General features: G+C 39.2%; 1 protein-coding gene across 2 annotated transcripts in view; it reads right to left on the bottom strand.

Moving 5' to 3' along the window:
- Positions 1–17,479, bottom strand: part of LOC121512044 (voltage-dependent R-type calcium channel subunit alpha-1E) — an 87,577-nt gene that overhangs the window by 32,493 nt on the left and 37,605 nt on the right. For both annotated transcript variants that reach the window (XM_041791024.1, XM_041791025.1), the window contains exons 7-18: positions 16,913–17,028; positions 16,625–16,678; positions 13,276–13,371; positions 11,873–12,082; positions 11,661–11,773; positions 10,617–10,729; positions 9,036–9,167; positions 8,424–8,493; positions 8,137–8,254; positions 6,535–6,602; positions 6,321–6,412; positions 1,789–2,646 (exon numbers count right to left, since the gene is read on the bottom strand). In XM_041791024.1, coding sequence (XP_041646958.1) covers positions 1,789–2,646; positions 6,321–6,412; positions 6,535–6,602; positions 8,137–8,254; positions 8,424–8,493; positions 9,036–9,167; positions 10,617–10,729; positions 11,661–11,773; positions 11,873–12,082; positions 13,276–13,371; positions 16,625–16,678; positions 16,913–17,028 — 2,040 coding nt within the window. The remainder of the gene's footprint in view (positions 1–1,788; positions 2,647–6,320; positions 6,413–6,534; positions 6,603–8,136; positions 8,255–8,423; positions 8,494–9,035; positions 9,168–10,616; positions 10,730–11,660; positions 11,774–11,872; positions 12,083–13,275; positions 13,372–16,624; positions 16,679–16,912; positions 17,029–17,479) is intronic.

Below are 17,479 nucleotides of genomic sequence, written 5' to 3'. Positions count from 1 at the left end.
AGCATTTCGCCGAACAGAAACGGTATAAATGGGATATAATGTTTATACATTTAAGTGAAGTATGTTAAAATAAGTGTACAATCATCCCCTTAAAACTTTTGATTTCTTTTTACAAAATTAGAAAAAAGCTTTTTAAATTTACATTACCGCCGGTCACGCTCACAGAGGCTGACATAACAAACCGCCATGTTGTCTACGGCAATGTTTTGGGGACAGAAAGAGCAAAACGCGATTTTTAAATATGAACCTGCCCGCCGATCCTGAAATCTACCTGGAAGGCAGGCGGAGAAGAAGACTGACCTATAATTTATAAAAATGGTTACAAAAATGAATGAATAAACCCTCACCTCGTCACTGCTGTAAATGATGTCTGGCTCACGATCCTTTTTGGTCTGCACAGGCTCTCGTCGCTTAGTGATGTGACGTTTTGGTGACAATGGGCTCATTCTAAAATCTGAATGCTAGATGTCGCTAAAATTCCAATTTCTACACACTGCACCTTTAAACCTTAAAAACCAAGGTATTTTACTGTATAGCATAGTAAAACTATTGAGGGTGAAAGTAACAAAAATTAAACGATAAAAGTGGAAGTGATTAAAACTCATATGAATTAACAGAGTTCCTACATGATTTTAAAAAACAAAGTTAAGACTTTTTAAGACCTTTTAAGACCTGAACTGAGACAAATTTAAACCACTTGTTGCACGTTCAACGGTTGAGAATGAGAGGCATGGGCTGAGTTTTCTTATTTAATGACCTTCCCATGAAATGTCAAAATATAAAGAGCAGGAGAAATGTTTTGGTCACAAAAGCACAAATTATGGTGATTTCAGACACATTTAGAGCCTTTATTCTGTCTAAATGCTATATGGTGATATTCATCATAACACTTTTTCCCAGTTGTGCTGAGCAATTGAACTATAAAAAAGCAGACAACCTGTTGAAATAAGGGTGGACTGCAAGGACTTTTAAGTGGGTAACCTGGTTGCTTAAGTGTGAAAGAACTGGACGAGTGTTTCACAGCAGTACAGAGTTTATTAAATCACAGTGAGTCAGATAAAATTGGCGAGAGTCTCCCCCAGGAAATTTAGAACATCCAACATACAAGGTTGGCTATATGCAAAGATTGGAAAATGAAATGTCATGGTCAAAGTGCCTTCTAAAATGTAAAACCTCTGACTAGTCAAAATCAGACTATTTAAGACTTTTAATGGCCTTAACTTTCAAGTGTGCAGTTTAAGACTATACTTTTCAAGGATCTGCAGGAACGCTAATTAAAAAAAAAGTGATCAAATATAGCTTTACTTATATGTTAACACTTATTTTTTTGGTTCAAATGAATTTTTATCACTTCATTATTCAATTCACAGGCGTTTCTATCACCTCCACGTTTAGCATTTAATTTTTGTTACTTTCACCCTTCATATAAACCACCATAGAGAAACAGAGCATAAAACTTAATGCCAATGCCTAAACATGGCTATGTCAGTGCCTACACAGACATGCAGCCTTTACAAGCTGATACAAATCTGCAGCACACATGACTCTAATTTGGGTGGAAAAAGTAGAGTTTAATTGATAAAACTTGGGTTACAACAAAGTCCTTTACTATTATCATCACTTAAGTCCAATTAAAAGACACGTCTGTCTTTTTTAACAACTTAAGATCAGTGAAAGCCACTGGTATTAAAAACGTAAATGTAACACGCTCAGAAAAATCTGACTAGAGAGATTTTTTAAATCTTATTTTTGTCTCTTCTTCGGATAAAACATGTTTAATGGTCCTACCTGCTCTCTTCAGGTTTGGACTCCCCCTCCTCCTTTCTGACCTCTGCTTCCTTCTCTTCCTCCTTCTCTGGGTTTCTCTTGCTCTCTTGGCTGAGTGGGATGTTTGTCAAGTGGCTTCCATTTCCAGGTGAAGACCCCTGACTTCTGGAGCCGCTCTGATGGTCACAGTGATGCCTCCTACCTCTCATCCCACCATGGCCTTTCTCAGGAGTCAGTACGTCAAGGTTATCAGGAGGTCGAAACTTCTTTACCGCCCTGTGCTGACGTTCGCCATTCAACCTAGGGCTTCTGCGTTCATTAAAGGTGTTGTGACTCTTGTTTACATCCAGTTTTCCACTCTCTTTGATGGGATCTGGAATACCAGATGACACATTTGTAGGATCCAATGACTCTGGCACCAGAACCGACATTGGCGGTTCAGGTATGTCTCCACAGAGGGCAGCATCCACAGACATGGAGGAACCTAAAGCCTGACTCTTCACCGGAGAGGCTAAGGGGTCTGTGAAGTGTTTCAAACTCCCAGAGGCCATGTGCTCCATGGCCCTTCGGTGCAGTGACAGAGGACGTCCGGAAGCAGGTGGCCCATCCTTTTCTTCACTCGGGCTGCTGAACAGGATCTCACGGCTGGACATCTGGCGGTGCCTCCGCAGCTGGCTGGTTCTCTGCTCCCACACGGACATGGTCATCCTTTTTCTCCTCTCTCTCCTGGACATGAAAGAGTTAGAGGGGTTGAGTGGAGGGGGTGGACGGCCCTCCCTGACACTGCCCTGGGCCTCTTCCAGGGAGCAGGAGTAGGTGGGCCGGCTGCGGTGGATGGCTCTCTTCCTGTACAGGTAGGGCCGCCTCCTCCTGCTTCCCCTGAGAAGATAGAGAAAAAGAAATGTTGGTACACAAAAGCAGAGATTTTTTTCATGTTTGAAACTCATTTAAAATATACTGTTAGCATTAATATCCGCTTTAACTTTGTGTGTAATAAATTGATCCAGAGCCAACACTATTTTTTATTTGGATTCTGTACATTGCACAAAAAGATGCAGTCAAAACTTTACTCTTTATTTTCCCTTAGTTAGTAAAACTAAATTAACATTTACATATATACTGGTGCAGAAAAAGGCATGTAACAATACATAGCAGCTGCTATATGCTGATGTTCAACAGAGAGATTTCATCTCAAAATGAATCATTTACTGGATCAATGAAGATGTTCAGTGATAAATAAACCAAGCTGTGAGCTGTGATGTGGCTTGAATAAAAAAGAAGTATGATGCACAGGGAAATCAGTGGAATAAAAAAGGTGGAAATGAATAGGATGGGAGAGGTAGGAGGAACAGGACGGACTGAGAACAGAACACATTGCAGGATGAGCGTGGGACAGTTTTAGAGCCGAACAGTGAACAGTGTTACTTACTGGAGCGTGGACTCTTGTGTGGTCCGTGTTATCAATGAGCGATTGGTTGAAAACAAGACATTAGTGCTTTTTCTAGCAGAGACAAAACAGGCCAGGAGACACACAGCAAATACACCGTCTGCAAAAAACAACTGTTTGTAGACTGTTAAATGACTGCTTTGTCCACATTTCTAATTGGAAAAATGCTCTTTAAAATAAAGATATTATTATTTTTTTTAATTCCACATCCATTCTTTGTCAGTAATTAACAAAAAACGGGGTGAATTTAGATGTTGAAAACTGATTGGTTTGCTCTGTGTCTCCACTGGAGCCAAGCGAAACATTGACAAACAGGATGGTGTCAGTATTAGACACATTTAAACATTCATAAAAACATAAGTAAGCGCAACATTGATAAGAAGACATTTAAAGTCAGGTAGAGATGTTAGACAATCTGAGCTGCAGTATGGGTACAGGAAGGAAACAAAGAGATGGGCTCCATCAGAGAACACAGGAAAAAGTGTGCATATTTAGATACCCTCTGAGCAAAAAACACCACATCGGGATGCAGTCCTGAACAACCTCAGAACAATAGCATTCTTGTCGGACATGCTAGCAGTGGTAAATGCAGCGAATATAAGTCCTGAGCCTTATAAATATTAGCTCAATATATTCGCGGTTGTCAAGAGAGTTTACAGACCCCACAGTGGAAGAGAAACCCTTAAAGTCCCTGTAAAGTGATTTTTAAAAATCTGTATTTTAGATTTGTTGCATGGTAGGCCACTGTATTATGAACCACCAGAACATATTTCAGTCATGAAAAACATCTCTAAGTTTATAAAATTAAGCTTCAAAAACATGAAAAACAAAAAAAATTGCTCTAGGATGGTGTGGGCGTGTTGGTTGAATTATCTAAAGCCACGCCCACTCACAAGAAACACAATCTTCCAAATTATAAAGAAATGCTCCAATGCTCCAACCTGAATGGAGGAATCATCTGTCCTCTATGCTGCTATGTTACAACTCTCTTTTTTAAGCCACCAGAGAAACAATCACAATTTTGTCATGACAGGCAGACAGGGTAAAGAAAGTCTGTTTCTCTCAGCCTGCATTCACTCTTCAGTTATTCCTTATATCTCATTGTCTAAGTTATGTGAAATTAAGTCTCTCCCCCGTTTATGAGACATCTTTGTTGTTAAGTTGCTGCTGAAAAAACTCCATTTCCTAATTTTGCTCTTCAAAATAAAAGTATTCAATGATGATTTGCATAGGAGGCTTTTATGATGAACAGAACATGTCTATCATCAGAAGCACTACTAATTTTAGTGTTTCAGTGCTTACGGATAGCGGGATTGAACTGTGGCTGCTTGGAGAGAGACAGTCACAACCTACTTTTTTAATCAACCAGGACTAAAGACAAGAGAAATATATTAAAACACACCTTCAGCAGGCAAAATGTTTGTTCCTGCTGCATCTGGTTCAAGTGAAAAATAGTCAAGTACCCTGGCAGTGAGCCTCTCCCTCAGAGTGCAGCTGCCTGGCTCTGTGACAGGGTAGAAACTGTAGTTACGGGTTTAAATTTACTGGCACAAATCTCTATGTTGTGATACTTTTAATGACCTGTAGGCCATGAAGACTGATAGATTTGGGAAATTCATCTAAAAATGAACAGTGTAGATGGCTGTTAACTTTCAATGAAGGCAAAGACATTGGCTAACAAAAGACTGTATTAAGATGAACTGCTATGTGATTTTATATCAAAGCGTAAGGAGGGCAGGGCAATTCACCATAGCCACCGGTGATGTTTATGGCTGTTGCCCTGACCAAATTAAAACAAGGCAGTAAAGAGGTGAAAAAACTTTTTAATGGTCTAAATCCAAAACTAAGTCACACATAGATCTCAGTGTTTTTGCATAAAAACAGCACCCTTATTCCAACATATCTAGTCTGTTGAGACACACATTTTGGATTTCACTTTACAGGGACTTTAACACACTCAAATACTTTTCAGATGTTTCAGTCCCTGTATCTGTCATTTTATAGGCCATAAAAGCATTTTGTGTGTGTTATCTCTGTTTTTCTTCCTTTGATACATGAAGCTGAAATCATGATCAGCCTCCAACATGCTGCATCCTTTTTCTTACTGAGCAAATGCTGTCGTGCAAGTTTCTCCAAGGTCGGCAGGGTCTGAACCGCCAGGGGTTTCATAGCTGACATCGAGAGATGAGACTAGAAACCCTCAAAAGTTCAGAGCGTCCACTCTGAATACCTAAGGCGTTCTAGTCGACCCCGTGGTATTCCCGTCTCCTCTATGGTCTTTGACAGGAGCCTGACCCTCAGCTGGCTACACTTAAACTAAAACACATCTCCATCTCACTGTCTCTGTTTTTTTAGGGAGGAAGTTTGGGAGCAACAGTGAGGCTTCCAGAGTAATAGAAAGACAGCAAGAGAGGAGGGTATATAACTTTGTTATTATCTTGAAGAATCTTCCACATGCCCATGCAACAGATGCATGTTTCTCATTACACAGCGTGCACACAATGCCAGAGGTCCTCACTCTTGTGCATGCACATGCACTTTCACCAACTATAACAACAATGTGAAAACATTCCCTGAGAAAAAAACAATGATCTATTTTGCAGGCTGGAAACCTGAGCGTTGAGAAAACAAGAATGTTACTGCATAAATCAAAAGCATACAAGTATAAAAGAAGATGCCATGTTAATTTGGACACTAAGTTATCCTGTCTCCATAACAACAACAGAGGCACCTCCCATCTGGAATGGAACCAGTAACCATGGAGACATACATTAGGCTCCAATTCAGAATAAATGACAGTGCCGGTAGCAGGCAGAGGCTAGATGGTAGACTCTTCTGTAAAGACATATCAACAAGTCTCACAGTAGCAAACCCTGAGCGCTGTCAAATCCACATCTGTAAAATCTGTATAAATAAGCCTTATGTAACTGTTTTGGTTTTTAAGTATTAAGTTAAATTTACTGAATCAAAAGATAGCCTTGCTATACGTATCAGCATTGGGATACTCATGCTAAGCTATACTGATAATCCTGGAGGAAGGAAGAGAAGAGGGAGAGGAAAAGGAGGGTGAGGTCAAGCGGAGAGTGTGGATACGAGCAACACTTACTCTGAAGACATGAAGGAGGACAACGGTCCAACCTCCTTTGCCTTCTGGAGAGCATGCTTCTGGTTGAATGCTGCCTCTGCTTCCTCTTCATCCTGATCAAAAGAGGCAAAGATGACAGAACTGTGACATCAATGGGTTTTAATAATTCAACATAATGTGGGGAGAGAAAATAGACACGTTTCATTTTACATCTTTTCTGTTCATCTCTTATTACCTTGGTGAGCTCTTGTGCATTGGCAAGATTATCCACAGCAATGGCCAAGAAGACGTTCAGTAGCGTGTCTGGTCACAGCGAAGTTAAGGAGGATGGCAGAGTGCAATCAGGAACACCTAAAAAAACCCATCTTCACATTCATCTGCTGTGAGGGACCTTAGATATGTATCAATTTTAGTGACAATGTGATACCCCTCTTGTTTTTCTGATTTGTTTGTGTACATGTGCATGTTCATTTGTTCTGCCCTTCAGTACCTGTAGGGGCTGGATAATGGTGTGGGCAGCATGGGCAGCAAAGTCTGGAGTGTTATTTGGCAATGTCCAGAACAGGGCCAAAACAAAGATCCAGGAATTTGGGGATGCCTGGGATGCTGCCATCGAATCTGTGTCAATGATTGGTGAGAGTGTGGAAGTTGTAGAGCAGTTCACCTACTATGGCTATAATCCATCAACCGCAGACTTGAACTCTTACATGGGGCTCTGGGTTTGCTGAGCAAGACAGTACGGCATTCCCAGTGTCTGAGAATGTGGATTAAAGAGTCTTTAGGTCCTTGGTCCTCCTGGTGTTACTAGACTATTGTGAGACCTGGATGTTGACTGATATCCATAGGCGCCAACTGGACTCTCTTGTGACAACTTCTTTCAGGGGCATTTTGAGGGATTGTTGGTGAGACTCTGTGTCTAATGCTAATGTGCTCAAGAGAGCGGGGATGGGAAGGGTCAGCTACTTGATACAGAATGGCAGCTGGGCTTTTACAGACACCTGCCAGGCTTTCCTTGGCCTGATCCAACTTACAGCATAAAGTGCCCAGGACCCAGTGGGCTAGTCCAGATGCCGGTGGGCATCTACGTGCTTCGTAGAGGGGTCTACTGGCAAGATACCTGGAGAGATGGGGCATGGGCCTGGTGCTGGCCTGGATGGCCAAAACCAAGGTTGGACCTGTAAAGGCTCCCATTCCCGACCTGACCTGTGTAAAAGAAAAAAAAGTACCCTGTTGTCTGTGATCTCTCACTCTCTGGGATTTTAGATGTGGAAATTGCCCACCCTTTAAGCAAATATGCTCCTATTTGGTGATAACAGTAAATAATTTAGGTAATCTAGGCCAGTGGTTCCTAAAATGGGGGTAAGGACGCCCAGGGGGGCCATGAGAGTGAAGGGGGGTCATGGCATGCTTTCCATAAAGCAAAGAGAAATTTCAAATGATTTAAAATCGTAAACTTTATCTATCAATAAAAAAAAGACAACTCTGACTTTTGCCATCTAGCGGCTGGTAGAGCCTTATTTTGTGTATTAGTATGGTTGAGAGGATGATTGTGATAGGGTGGGGCCACCCTGGTAGCTATAACGTGTACTGCATGTATTTAACCTTAATATATATATTTGTATCCTTCTAAAGTAGTTCATCTACTGGCCAACAGTAGTTTTTATTTTTTTACTGTTCTACGTCTTTTTGCAACCTTTTTCAAACTTCCCCTTTACAGGAGGATGTCAAGCTCTTTGTCTGTTTGAGTAATATAAAACCAGGGTCAGATTCTTCTAATGTACATGCCTGCTGCATGGCTAAAAAATTCATTAACTGATACTTCTTTATCAAAGGATACAATTTCCAAACAGTGTGAGCACAATAAAGTAGATGGAGGACCACATGCCAGACTTCACTCCTCCTTGAGAGCGTATGCCGTTATACATCACCTCATTCCAGTCTTCTCCAGTCAGGATCTGTAAAAACACACATAAAAACACAAATCATCCACAAACCCATCACTTAAACTAAGCTATGAACTTTGAATATATAAAACTTAACTCTCTTTTTCTTATAAAATGCTATTTGCAGTGATAAATGTGTGTAAAGTATAGAGCAATAAACTGTCAGGGTTTATTTCCAAACCTGAAAGACAGTCATGATGGCTGCAGGGAAGGTGTCAAAGTTGGTTGGAGTGTAGTCTTCAAAGATAAACCTGTGAGAAAGATATGACACATACAAGCCTTAAAAAAAGCAGAACTAGGTATAGTTTATTTATTTTTGAGGCCGGAGAGAAATCAATTCTCTTCTCCTCTCGGTAGCTGGATGATTTCTTTGGATTTTGGAGGCAAGTTTGTGTCTACCTCAGCCAGAATATATATAAGTGACAGCTTGTGGGAAACAGCCCTGGACTCTAGGGGAAAATAAGCAACAGTGGCTGTGTGTGCGACAAAGGCAGAGTCTTAAATCACACAGTGTCTCTGTATAATGAAAACAACAGTGAACAGGACTACAGACAATCTATTCTTCCTTCAACCGCATCGGTTCAATAAAGAGGAAATCTACTGAACCATGAAGTCTTCTTCAGCTTTGTTTTCATGTGTACAAATGTGTCTTGACTATAGTTCTAGGAGTTTTGCATCCAGCAGGAAACATAAACAGACTGTTTTATCTATTATGGATTCTTACAAAATGATGCACTGAATTGTAAGTGTTTGGACCCTTCTTGAGGGACTGTAGGAGAAAACTGAACTCTACCTGCCACCAAAGAGCTGCATGCCAAGAAGTGCAAAGACAACGATGAAGAGGAAGAGGAGGAAGATGAGAGAGATGATGGACTTCATGGAATTCATCAGAGAGACCACCAGGTTTCTTAGAGATGCCCAGTACCTTAAGAGCCACAACATTTCACATTAATGCAGAAAATACTTTAGAAATGTAAAAACTGTCTTAGCTTGTTTTTAGAAACTTGGTGAAATCCACTGGTTGCATACATCAGTTTAGACTGGCGACTATAAATTTTAACAAGTAGAAAACAATCTAGGCAAGAAAGCGGTTAGTTCAATAGCAGATCAAAGTAACATCTGGCTGCTTGCTTTTCATTGTTTGTAATAAAGATTTCAGGCTTTGACAAGGACATAGGATAGAAAGACTAGAAAAAATGACATGTCAGGTCGTGCTGTTAAACTGTACATTGTAAGACATTCAATGTGACATAAATGTATTCTTAAATCTGTGGAAAAATCTATTTTAATTCATGAAACTATTGAAGTTCTACATGCAATGTCTCTGCATTTATCTTTCTGTCTATGAACTGTGATTATCACAAGTATCTAGTTATATGTTACTGTGTGAGTGCAGTTGGCGAAAAGGTAAGGTCGTGCATATGTATGGAGGCTATGTAGACAACACTTGGTTTTGTCAGTTGCTATGCTTTGTGTCTTTAATATGTTTTTAAATGTGTTTTGGTTTAGTTAATTGCTGTGAGCCTCATCAAAGAATAAATAAATAATGCAAAATATGAGTTCAATAACAAAACTTAAGTTGTTGTTCATGAACTATAGATGTTTTATTCCTGGTTTCATCTTGAATTAAGCTACGTTCCAAAAGTACTTGGTTGCCTGCTTTATATCTTCTATTAATATCTCACATATGCTATCATTATGACAACTGATGTGCTGTGATACTACTAAAATTACCCTTATCATTTTATTGTCATTATAGTCACTAATGAAGCTAAATTGCACTTTTGTCCATGACAAATTTACCTCAGGGGACAATAAAGTTTATCCTTATCCTTATCCTTAATGACAATAATATATTAACCACTCCTCTGCCATACTTTGATATCCCTGCTAACACTACACATACTGGTACCATTATCTCTGTAGCCATACGGCTGTTTCATTAATTGCTGTTGTTTTTATTTGTTTGAATATTTCTTTCTCCTTTTCTGCAAGTCAAACACAGTCACAGCAGATGGCTGTTCAAAATGGATCTGGTTTGGCTTGAGGAAGTTTTTCTTGCCACTGCTACTTTGCTACATTTTGCGCATTGCAGATTAATGTTTGGTCTTTGTAAATATTATAATAAAGAGCACAGTGAACTTACTCCTTTTGCGAAGTGTCATGAGATAATAACATCATATAAATAGAGACTGATGAAATACCTAAAAAAAAATGCCAAACATCCCACACAAAAAATTGTCCTATCATGCTAATTTAAGAAAAATTACAGGCTCTTAGGCACTTAGCCTTTAGCCAACAGTGAAATGTTCCATGTAAAAATGACGAGCAAGCTCAACAGATGGTAAAGAGCGAGGAGGGCTGCTGCACTAACTTGGTGATCTTGAAGATTCTCAGCAGACGGAGAGCACGCAGGACGCTGATACCAAAGGAAGTGCCGGGTCTGAAGAAACCCCACAGCACCTCAAAGATACTGCCAACAATCACCTGCAGAGATATACACAAGCTTCAAAGATACTGGTACATTTAAAAAAAATAGAATATGAAAAGCTCAGTATTTTTGGCACTCATTTCAGAAAATGAAACCCATTTATTATATAGACTCATTACAGAGTGAAATATTTCAAGCCTTTATTTCTTAAAATGTTGATGATTATGGTTTACAGATAATGAAAATTTGTCCTCCAGACTCTGGGACCTTGATTTCCAAATGACATGCCAAATCTACTTTCATCTGAAAAGAGGACTTTGGACCACTGAGCAACAGTCCAGTTCTTTTTCTCCACCGCTAACCCTCCTTGTGGAGGGTGTCATTGACTGTCTTCTGGACATCTGTCAAGTCTGCAGTCTTCCTCATGATTGTGTAGCCTACTGACCCAGACTGAGAGACCATTTAAAGGCTCAGAAAACTTTTGCTTGTTTTGAGTTAATAAGCTGATTAGGGTATGACACCATGACTTTCCAATATTGAACTTTTTCACAATATTCTAATTTTCTGAGACACTGAATTTTGAGTTTTCATTATCTGTAAGCCATAAACATCAATATTTCAAGAAATAAAGGCTTGACATACTTCACTCTATGTGTAATGAGTCTATATAATATATGGGTTTCACTTTCTCAAATGAGTGACAAAAAATATTGAACTTTTTCAAGATATTCTAATTTTTAAAGATATACCTGTACATAATCAATAAAAATGTATATAAGGAATTAAACGTTAAATTCAAATAGACAAATGGATAAATGTTTGTGTTTATCTTTGAAAAAGTGACAAAGAGAGAGATGAAAAAGTAAATATGATACAATCCAGACAGTGACAGCAGATATATATAATAAGGCTGATGCTGCAGAGTTTACAGAGACAGACACTTGGTTTTGTGAAAAACAAAAAGAGAAAGGGAGACAGAGTACTGACGCTGCAGTCAAAGCAGTTAAAGGAGGAGTGGAAGTAGAGACGTGGTCCCAAACTGTACATCTTTAGAAACATCTCTGTCAGGAACAGAGCGAGGAAGAGGAACTCTGCATAGTCTGCAACAAAAATCAAATCAAATCGAATTTTAATTAAAAAAACTTGCCAATAGAGTTTTACAATTACCCAAGGAGTTTCTAATATGAAGGGTGACTCACAGAGGAAGTTGGACAGCCACAGAGGCTGGTTGTGGTGAACGATGGCCACGCACAGTGTGTTGAGAGCAACAAGGCCCAGCACTGTCCAGTAGAAAGTTTGTGTTTTCACCACACGGCGGATGGAGATACGAAGGAGACGTTCTTTGCGCCGAAAATATGCTGTTGGACCTCGCTTGGAACTCCTGATACTTGATCTGCCCATTGGGATGCCTTTGGAGATTTAGAAAGAGACGGAAAGTGAGTGCTTTTAAATCAGGTTGCATTTGATTCCATTTTTACTTTTTTGGCTGTATTTATATACAGTGGCTATAAAAAGTTTCACCCCCTTGGATGTAATACCCGTCATTGGTTTTATAAATTAATCATGGTCAGTATAATTTAGGTTTTTTGATGCAAAAAGACAAAAACGAAAAAGAAAAAACAAAACAACTCAGTGTTTGGGGTGCATCAAACATAGGTCTTGTCTGATGGCCAAAAAGCATAATTTTGGGCTCATCGGACAAAAAAAAAACTTTCTTCGACTTGACTATGGAGTCTCCCACATGCCCTTTGGTAACTCTAGTCAAGATTAAATGTGATTTTCCTTTAAAATTGGCTTTCTCTTTGCCACTCTCCCATAAAGCTCTGCCTTGTGAAGAACCCGGGAAACAGTTTTTGTATGCAGAGTTTCCCATCTCAGCTGCTGAAGCTTGTAACCCCTTCGGAGTAGTCATAGGTGTCTTGGTGGTCTCTCTCATTAGTCTCCTTCCTGCAGCGCCACTCAGTTTGTGGGGACAGCCTGATGTAGGCAAATTTACACATGTGCCATATTCCTTACATTTCTTGATGATGGATTTAACTGAACTCTGGGGAATGTTTAGTGCCTTGGAAATTTTTCTGTATACATCCCCTGACTAACACTTTTAGTTATCCTTTTCTCTGAGTTGCTTGGAGTGTTCTTTTGCCTTCATGGTGTAATGGTAGTCATGAATACTGATTCACCAGTGACTGGACCTTCCAGACACAGGTGTCTTTACACTACAATCACTTTAGACACATTCACTGCACACAGGTGAACCCCATTTCACTAATTGTGAGACTACTGGCACCAGTTGGCTGAACATCTGCTGAATTAGGGCAGTCACTTTAAATAGGGGGAAATTTTATGCAATTTCTTAATTAACCTTACTTATTTTTGTTTTAATGAAATTACTTTGTAGAAATCTATTTTCACTTTGAAATTAAAGAGGATTCTTTAAAACCAAATTATATTGACCATGATTGATTTATAAAATCAGTAAAAGGGTAGAACATTCAAGGGGTGAATACCTTTATATATAATAGGCTAATATAATAATATTACTAATATTACATAATAATATTTACAATAGGCGCTGTATGTTCCTGTCCAGACTCCCACTCACCCACAGAGGAGATGTCACCATATTGTTCTTCCCCTGGTTGTCCTCGATGCACCACATCCATCCCTCTCCTCTTGATGGTGGTGGCTCTCTTTAACACTGCAGAGAGAGAGAGGATTACAAAATCTGTCCAAGAACAAGCCGTAAAAACTGCTAATCCAAAACAGTCAGTTAGATTTAAGGGAAGACATTGTGACAAGAGTGACACAAAGCAGATCTTTGTGCAACATGAGCAAATATTGTTCCATTTTGGTAATTTGAGAGTCTAATAAGTCAGTGGATTTGGACTGTGAACTTTTTCATCAACATAGCCCAAAAATATGCCTTGTGCTCAACAACTCTCACATTTAAAAACATTCAAAGGTAGACTCAGGCAGTATAAAAGTGTGGCATGAACTCTAAAACAGCTATAAAAAAGAAAACGAAGCAAATGATGAGAAGTCACAGCGAGAATAATCCGCAGGAGAATCTACTGTCTGTGAAGTTGTAGCTGAGGGGGGAAACTGAGCTCATTAATGCTGCAGCCAGATGAGATAAAATGATCATTTAATGTTTGTGTAATGATCCAAACAACTCAGCGCATACTTTCTGCGACATTTCTGCAATCTCTTATGGCAAACCATGCTCAGAGGCGACTTGGCGGCCCATGCATGTCTCTGAATTGAGCTGTGTTCAAGTGCTGCCGTACGGTATCAGGGGACAGGACGTGCAGTGCACACATGCTGGAGAGAGTGTGATGAGTATGCGTTGACCTTTTTCACTGACTGATGTGTTTATGATTACCTTTCCTATCCCTCCCCCCTCTACCACCTTTCCACTATGTTGTGATTTCTGATTCTTACTTGCTGTCAATATTTACTTGGGGAATTTTGAAATTAGCCATGGATCATACACAGAGAAACATACATTCAAAAACAAACACTGCTGCTGTTTCACTCACAAACAGGAGTGTTTGCTAAAGGCAGGGACTGAATCCTATCAACACATACACAGACACTTAGACTCTCACATTACAAGCACATCCATGTTTTTCAAGCCTGTGGTTGCTGAGGCAACCGCAGTGCACCACCTTTCTTTTTATTCAATGCTTCTGCATTCATTTCCATCACAGCAGCACAAGCACAATCTGTTTCACTAGCATTCACATATTTTACCATTTCATTTATATTTACTATTACAAAGTGTGTTTACTTTAAGAAACAAAGAAGAAGAAAGCATCCCATGCAAGATATTCCTTTTTTTGTTTTTCTATGTGGAATACTCTTCTGTGCATGTTTGAGTGGCGGTGTGTGGAAAATGAGGTGGTAAGGTGAGTGAGCAAGGGAGCGGAGCAGAGGGCGGTTCTCACCATAGGCACCACCTGTACTCCACTCTGGGAGACTCCTGAGAGCTGCCAATCAATCAACATTTAATAAAAGCCCTGCCGGTTTAGTGAGGAGGAAAGGTCAAAGTACAGTGGAGGGTCAGAGGAGGCTTTGAGCTGACTGTGGGGGATCATGGGTTGTGACATAAGAGCTTATTCTCATTTTGAATGAGAGCGCTTACAGAGCAATATGAAAGTGAAAGAAATCTACTAAAGTTGCAAAAAAGAGAAGCATTTTCACAATGCTAAACATCCTAAGATGATATCTGGTAATGACTGATTTTCATTGTCTTTAGCAATTAGGAAGACATTTAATTTTAACAAAATTAAAAATGTACAGCCATGCTAGCAGCTCTTGAAGTGAAACAATGCTTTTGGCTAGAATAAGCAGCTGAACATTGTTATAATAACTATTTAAGAAGTAAAAAAACACGGCTAACACAAGAATGCTCTCTTCAAATGTGGCTAGTTCCCTTGACCTAGCATTCCTTGTTAGCATTTATCAGCTATATGAAGCTAATAAATGTTACACTAAAGCACTGGATATAATATTGTTTTGATATAATTATGGATAAAGATGATTCAAAATGTTTTTGCAGCGTACAGTGTGTCTCAAATAGCATACTTCTGTACTAAACACTGAACATTTTGAGTGTTTTTGTGCACATAGTGCATTCACACACTGAGAAGTATACTAATTTATATATACCTCACAATCTCAATGAACACCATATTAGTGACATGGTGATTGTTAGCTAGCTAGCTAGCATTAGCATCTGCTAACTAGCTAATGTGTTATTAGTAAGTGAAGCCGATTTCAATCAAGAAAAGTACCTTTATGACAAAATAAGTTAATTGTCTTTAAGGGAGTAATGTAAACATAAAACACAAGTTACATTAAAATTATAGTAAGTGAAGATAGCTGTCAATTTTTGATTATAATCACCTAACATAAAAGAAGTAGAAGAAGAAAACAGAGGCAGTTTTTGTGTTTAAACATTTCTTCATTGATGAAATGTTGATTATGTGTGGTACGATGTGTTTTGTACTTACATTTCTAAAGTTGGCCTCGGGGCCACCTTACATTTCCATTTAATCAACAAGAAATACAGTCAGATCAGGAAATCAAGGAATCAAGGAGTTTTTTTTTAAAGGAAATCAAACACAGACTAGGATGTTTAAAAAAAAAAGAAAAAAAATTTAAAGGTTGCTTTTTTATTAAGTTATTGCTCATGTTTGGGGTTTTTTGGCTACATAGTACAAAAGGAAATTCTACTTACCACTAAGCCATACTTGAATGATCAAACATTATACTATTAAAAGGACTCTTAATGCCTGGCTTGCGAGAGCACATGAAATTTAAAAATAAGATACTTGCAAAGTTTTTGGTTCTACTGTACTTAAAAATTAGCAGGCTGATGTGACCCTGTTAGTATTTCAGAGGGGCTGAGATGAAATTTAGGTGTGCTTTCGCCCCTCTTTTAACAGTATAATGTTGCCCATGATGACAATGCTAACATGCTGATGTAAATTCTGTTTGGAATACTTTTATGCTAATCCTAGCCAATACCACTCTTATGATTAACTACTGCAAACTCTGGGGAAAAATCAGGAGAAAACCAATACTAGCATTCCAGTATAAAACAACGAATCTACAAATTTTAAGTTGTTGAATATTTCAGGCTGGACTACAGCAGTGGACGCTGACACTGACATCCCTTTAGCCTTCATGAAGCTAGCATGACTATACTTAAGGAATTTATCTTTAAAAAAAAAAGTCTGGGATTTTAAAGTTTTTAAAGTATACTTTAAACCTAAAGTAACACATACAATACAGTCTCAACAGCCTTTTGAGCACATTTGCATTAGCTGACATGCTAGCATCAATCTGACAGAGTTGAGGAGAGACAGAATGTAAAGCAGTGTGAGGACAGCAGGAGGAAAATGTGAACCATGAAATCAGGGGAGAATGCATCTTTTCTGGCTTACCATCGAGGGCTGAAGGTCCTGGGGTTTTATTCTCCTCAGCCAGCATCACTTCCTCTAAAAAGTCATAAAAAATTACAAATGAGCAGCAGATGATGGCCCAGACAGTGAAAGATCTTCTGTAATTTAATTTACATGTGGAACAACCAGCAGAGAGAAAACATCAAGGCCCAATATGTTGTAGAAGTAGCGTTATATTTAAAGGTTAAAGTGATATATTGATTCTGTCTTTTTTATCTGGAGCCAAAAATCCTTGTCTCCCTGAGCTGTGACCGCAGCGACTAAAGCCACCTGCTCTGTCGATCCAGGCCCGGTAGCCGTTGAGCTCTCTCTCAATCTGCTGTTGGCGTCTCAGCTTCATGAAGGCCCTGCGGTTTTCAACCCTCTCCCTCTCCTTGGCAAATTCCCTGAAAACCCAAACCAAACCGCACAATCATTTATCTGCTCTTTTAGAAGACAGGGATTTATGGTTACACATGAAAATCATTTCTCCTGGAGACAGTCAGTGGGGAAATGCTGAACTTGAACAAAGCTATTTGTGTTCATTTAACCACCAAGAAGACAAGAGGAGAGAGAGACAGCAAGAAAGAACAGCTCTTCTTTCTCACTGTGGAGATAATGACAATGGATCCCCAATTAACCTTTCTGTAAAACTAATTAACTTGTATAGACTTAGACACAGCTTGCTCAAGCAGTAGTGTTTGGATTGACAGTAGCTACCAGTCAGTGAAGAAAACAAATTACCCTGTGTTTTCTGTCAGGACAACAATACAAGCTGACTGGATAGTTGAAGCCAGTTTTTCAATTTGCAAAGCCCACAACCAAATACTTCCAGCGATCACAGGAAGCATGCTACTT

This window comes from Cheilinus undulatus, linkage group 7 (genome assembly GCF_018320785.1).
Source record: "Cheilinus undulatus linkage group 7, ASM1832078v1, whole genome shotgun sequence".
Taxonomy (NCBI): Eukaryota; Metazoa; Chordata; class Actinopteri; order Labriformes; family Labridae; genus Cheilinus; species Cheilinus undulatus.
The sequence above is the reverse complement of the archived record's forward strand: the minus strand, read 5'-3'. Positions and strand labels throughout refer to the sequence as shown.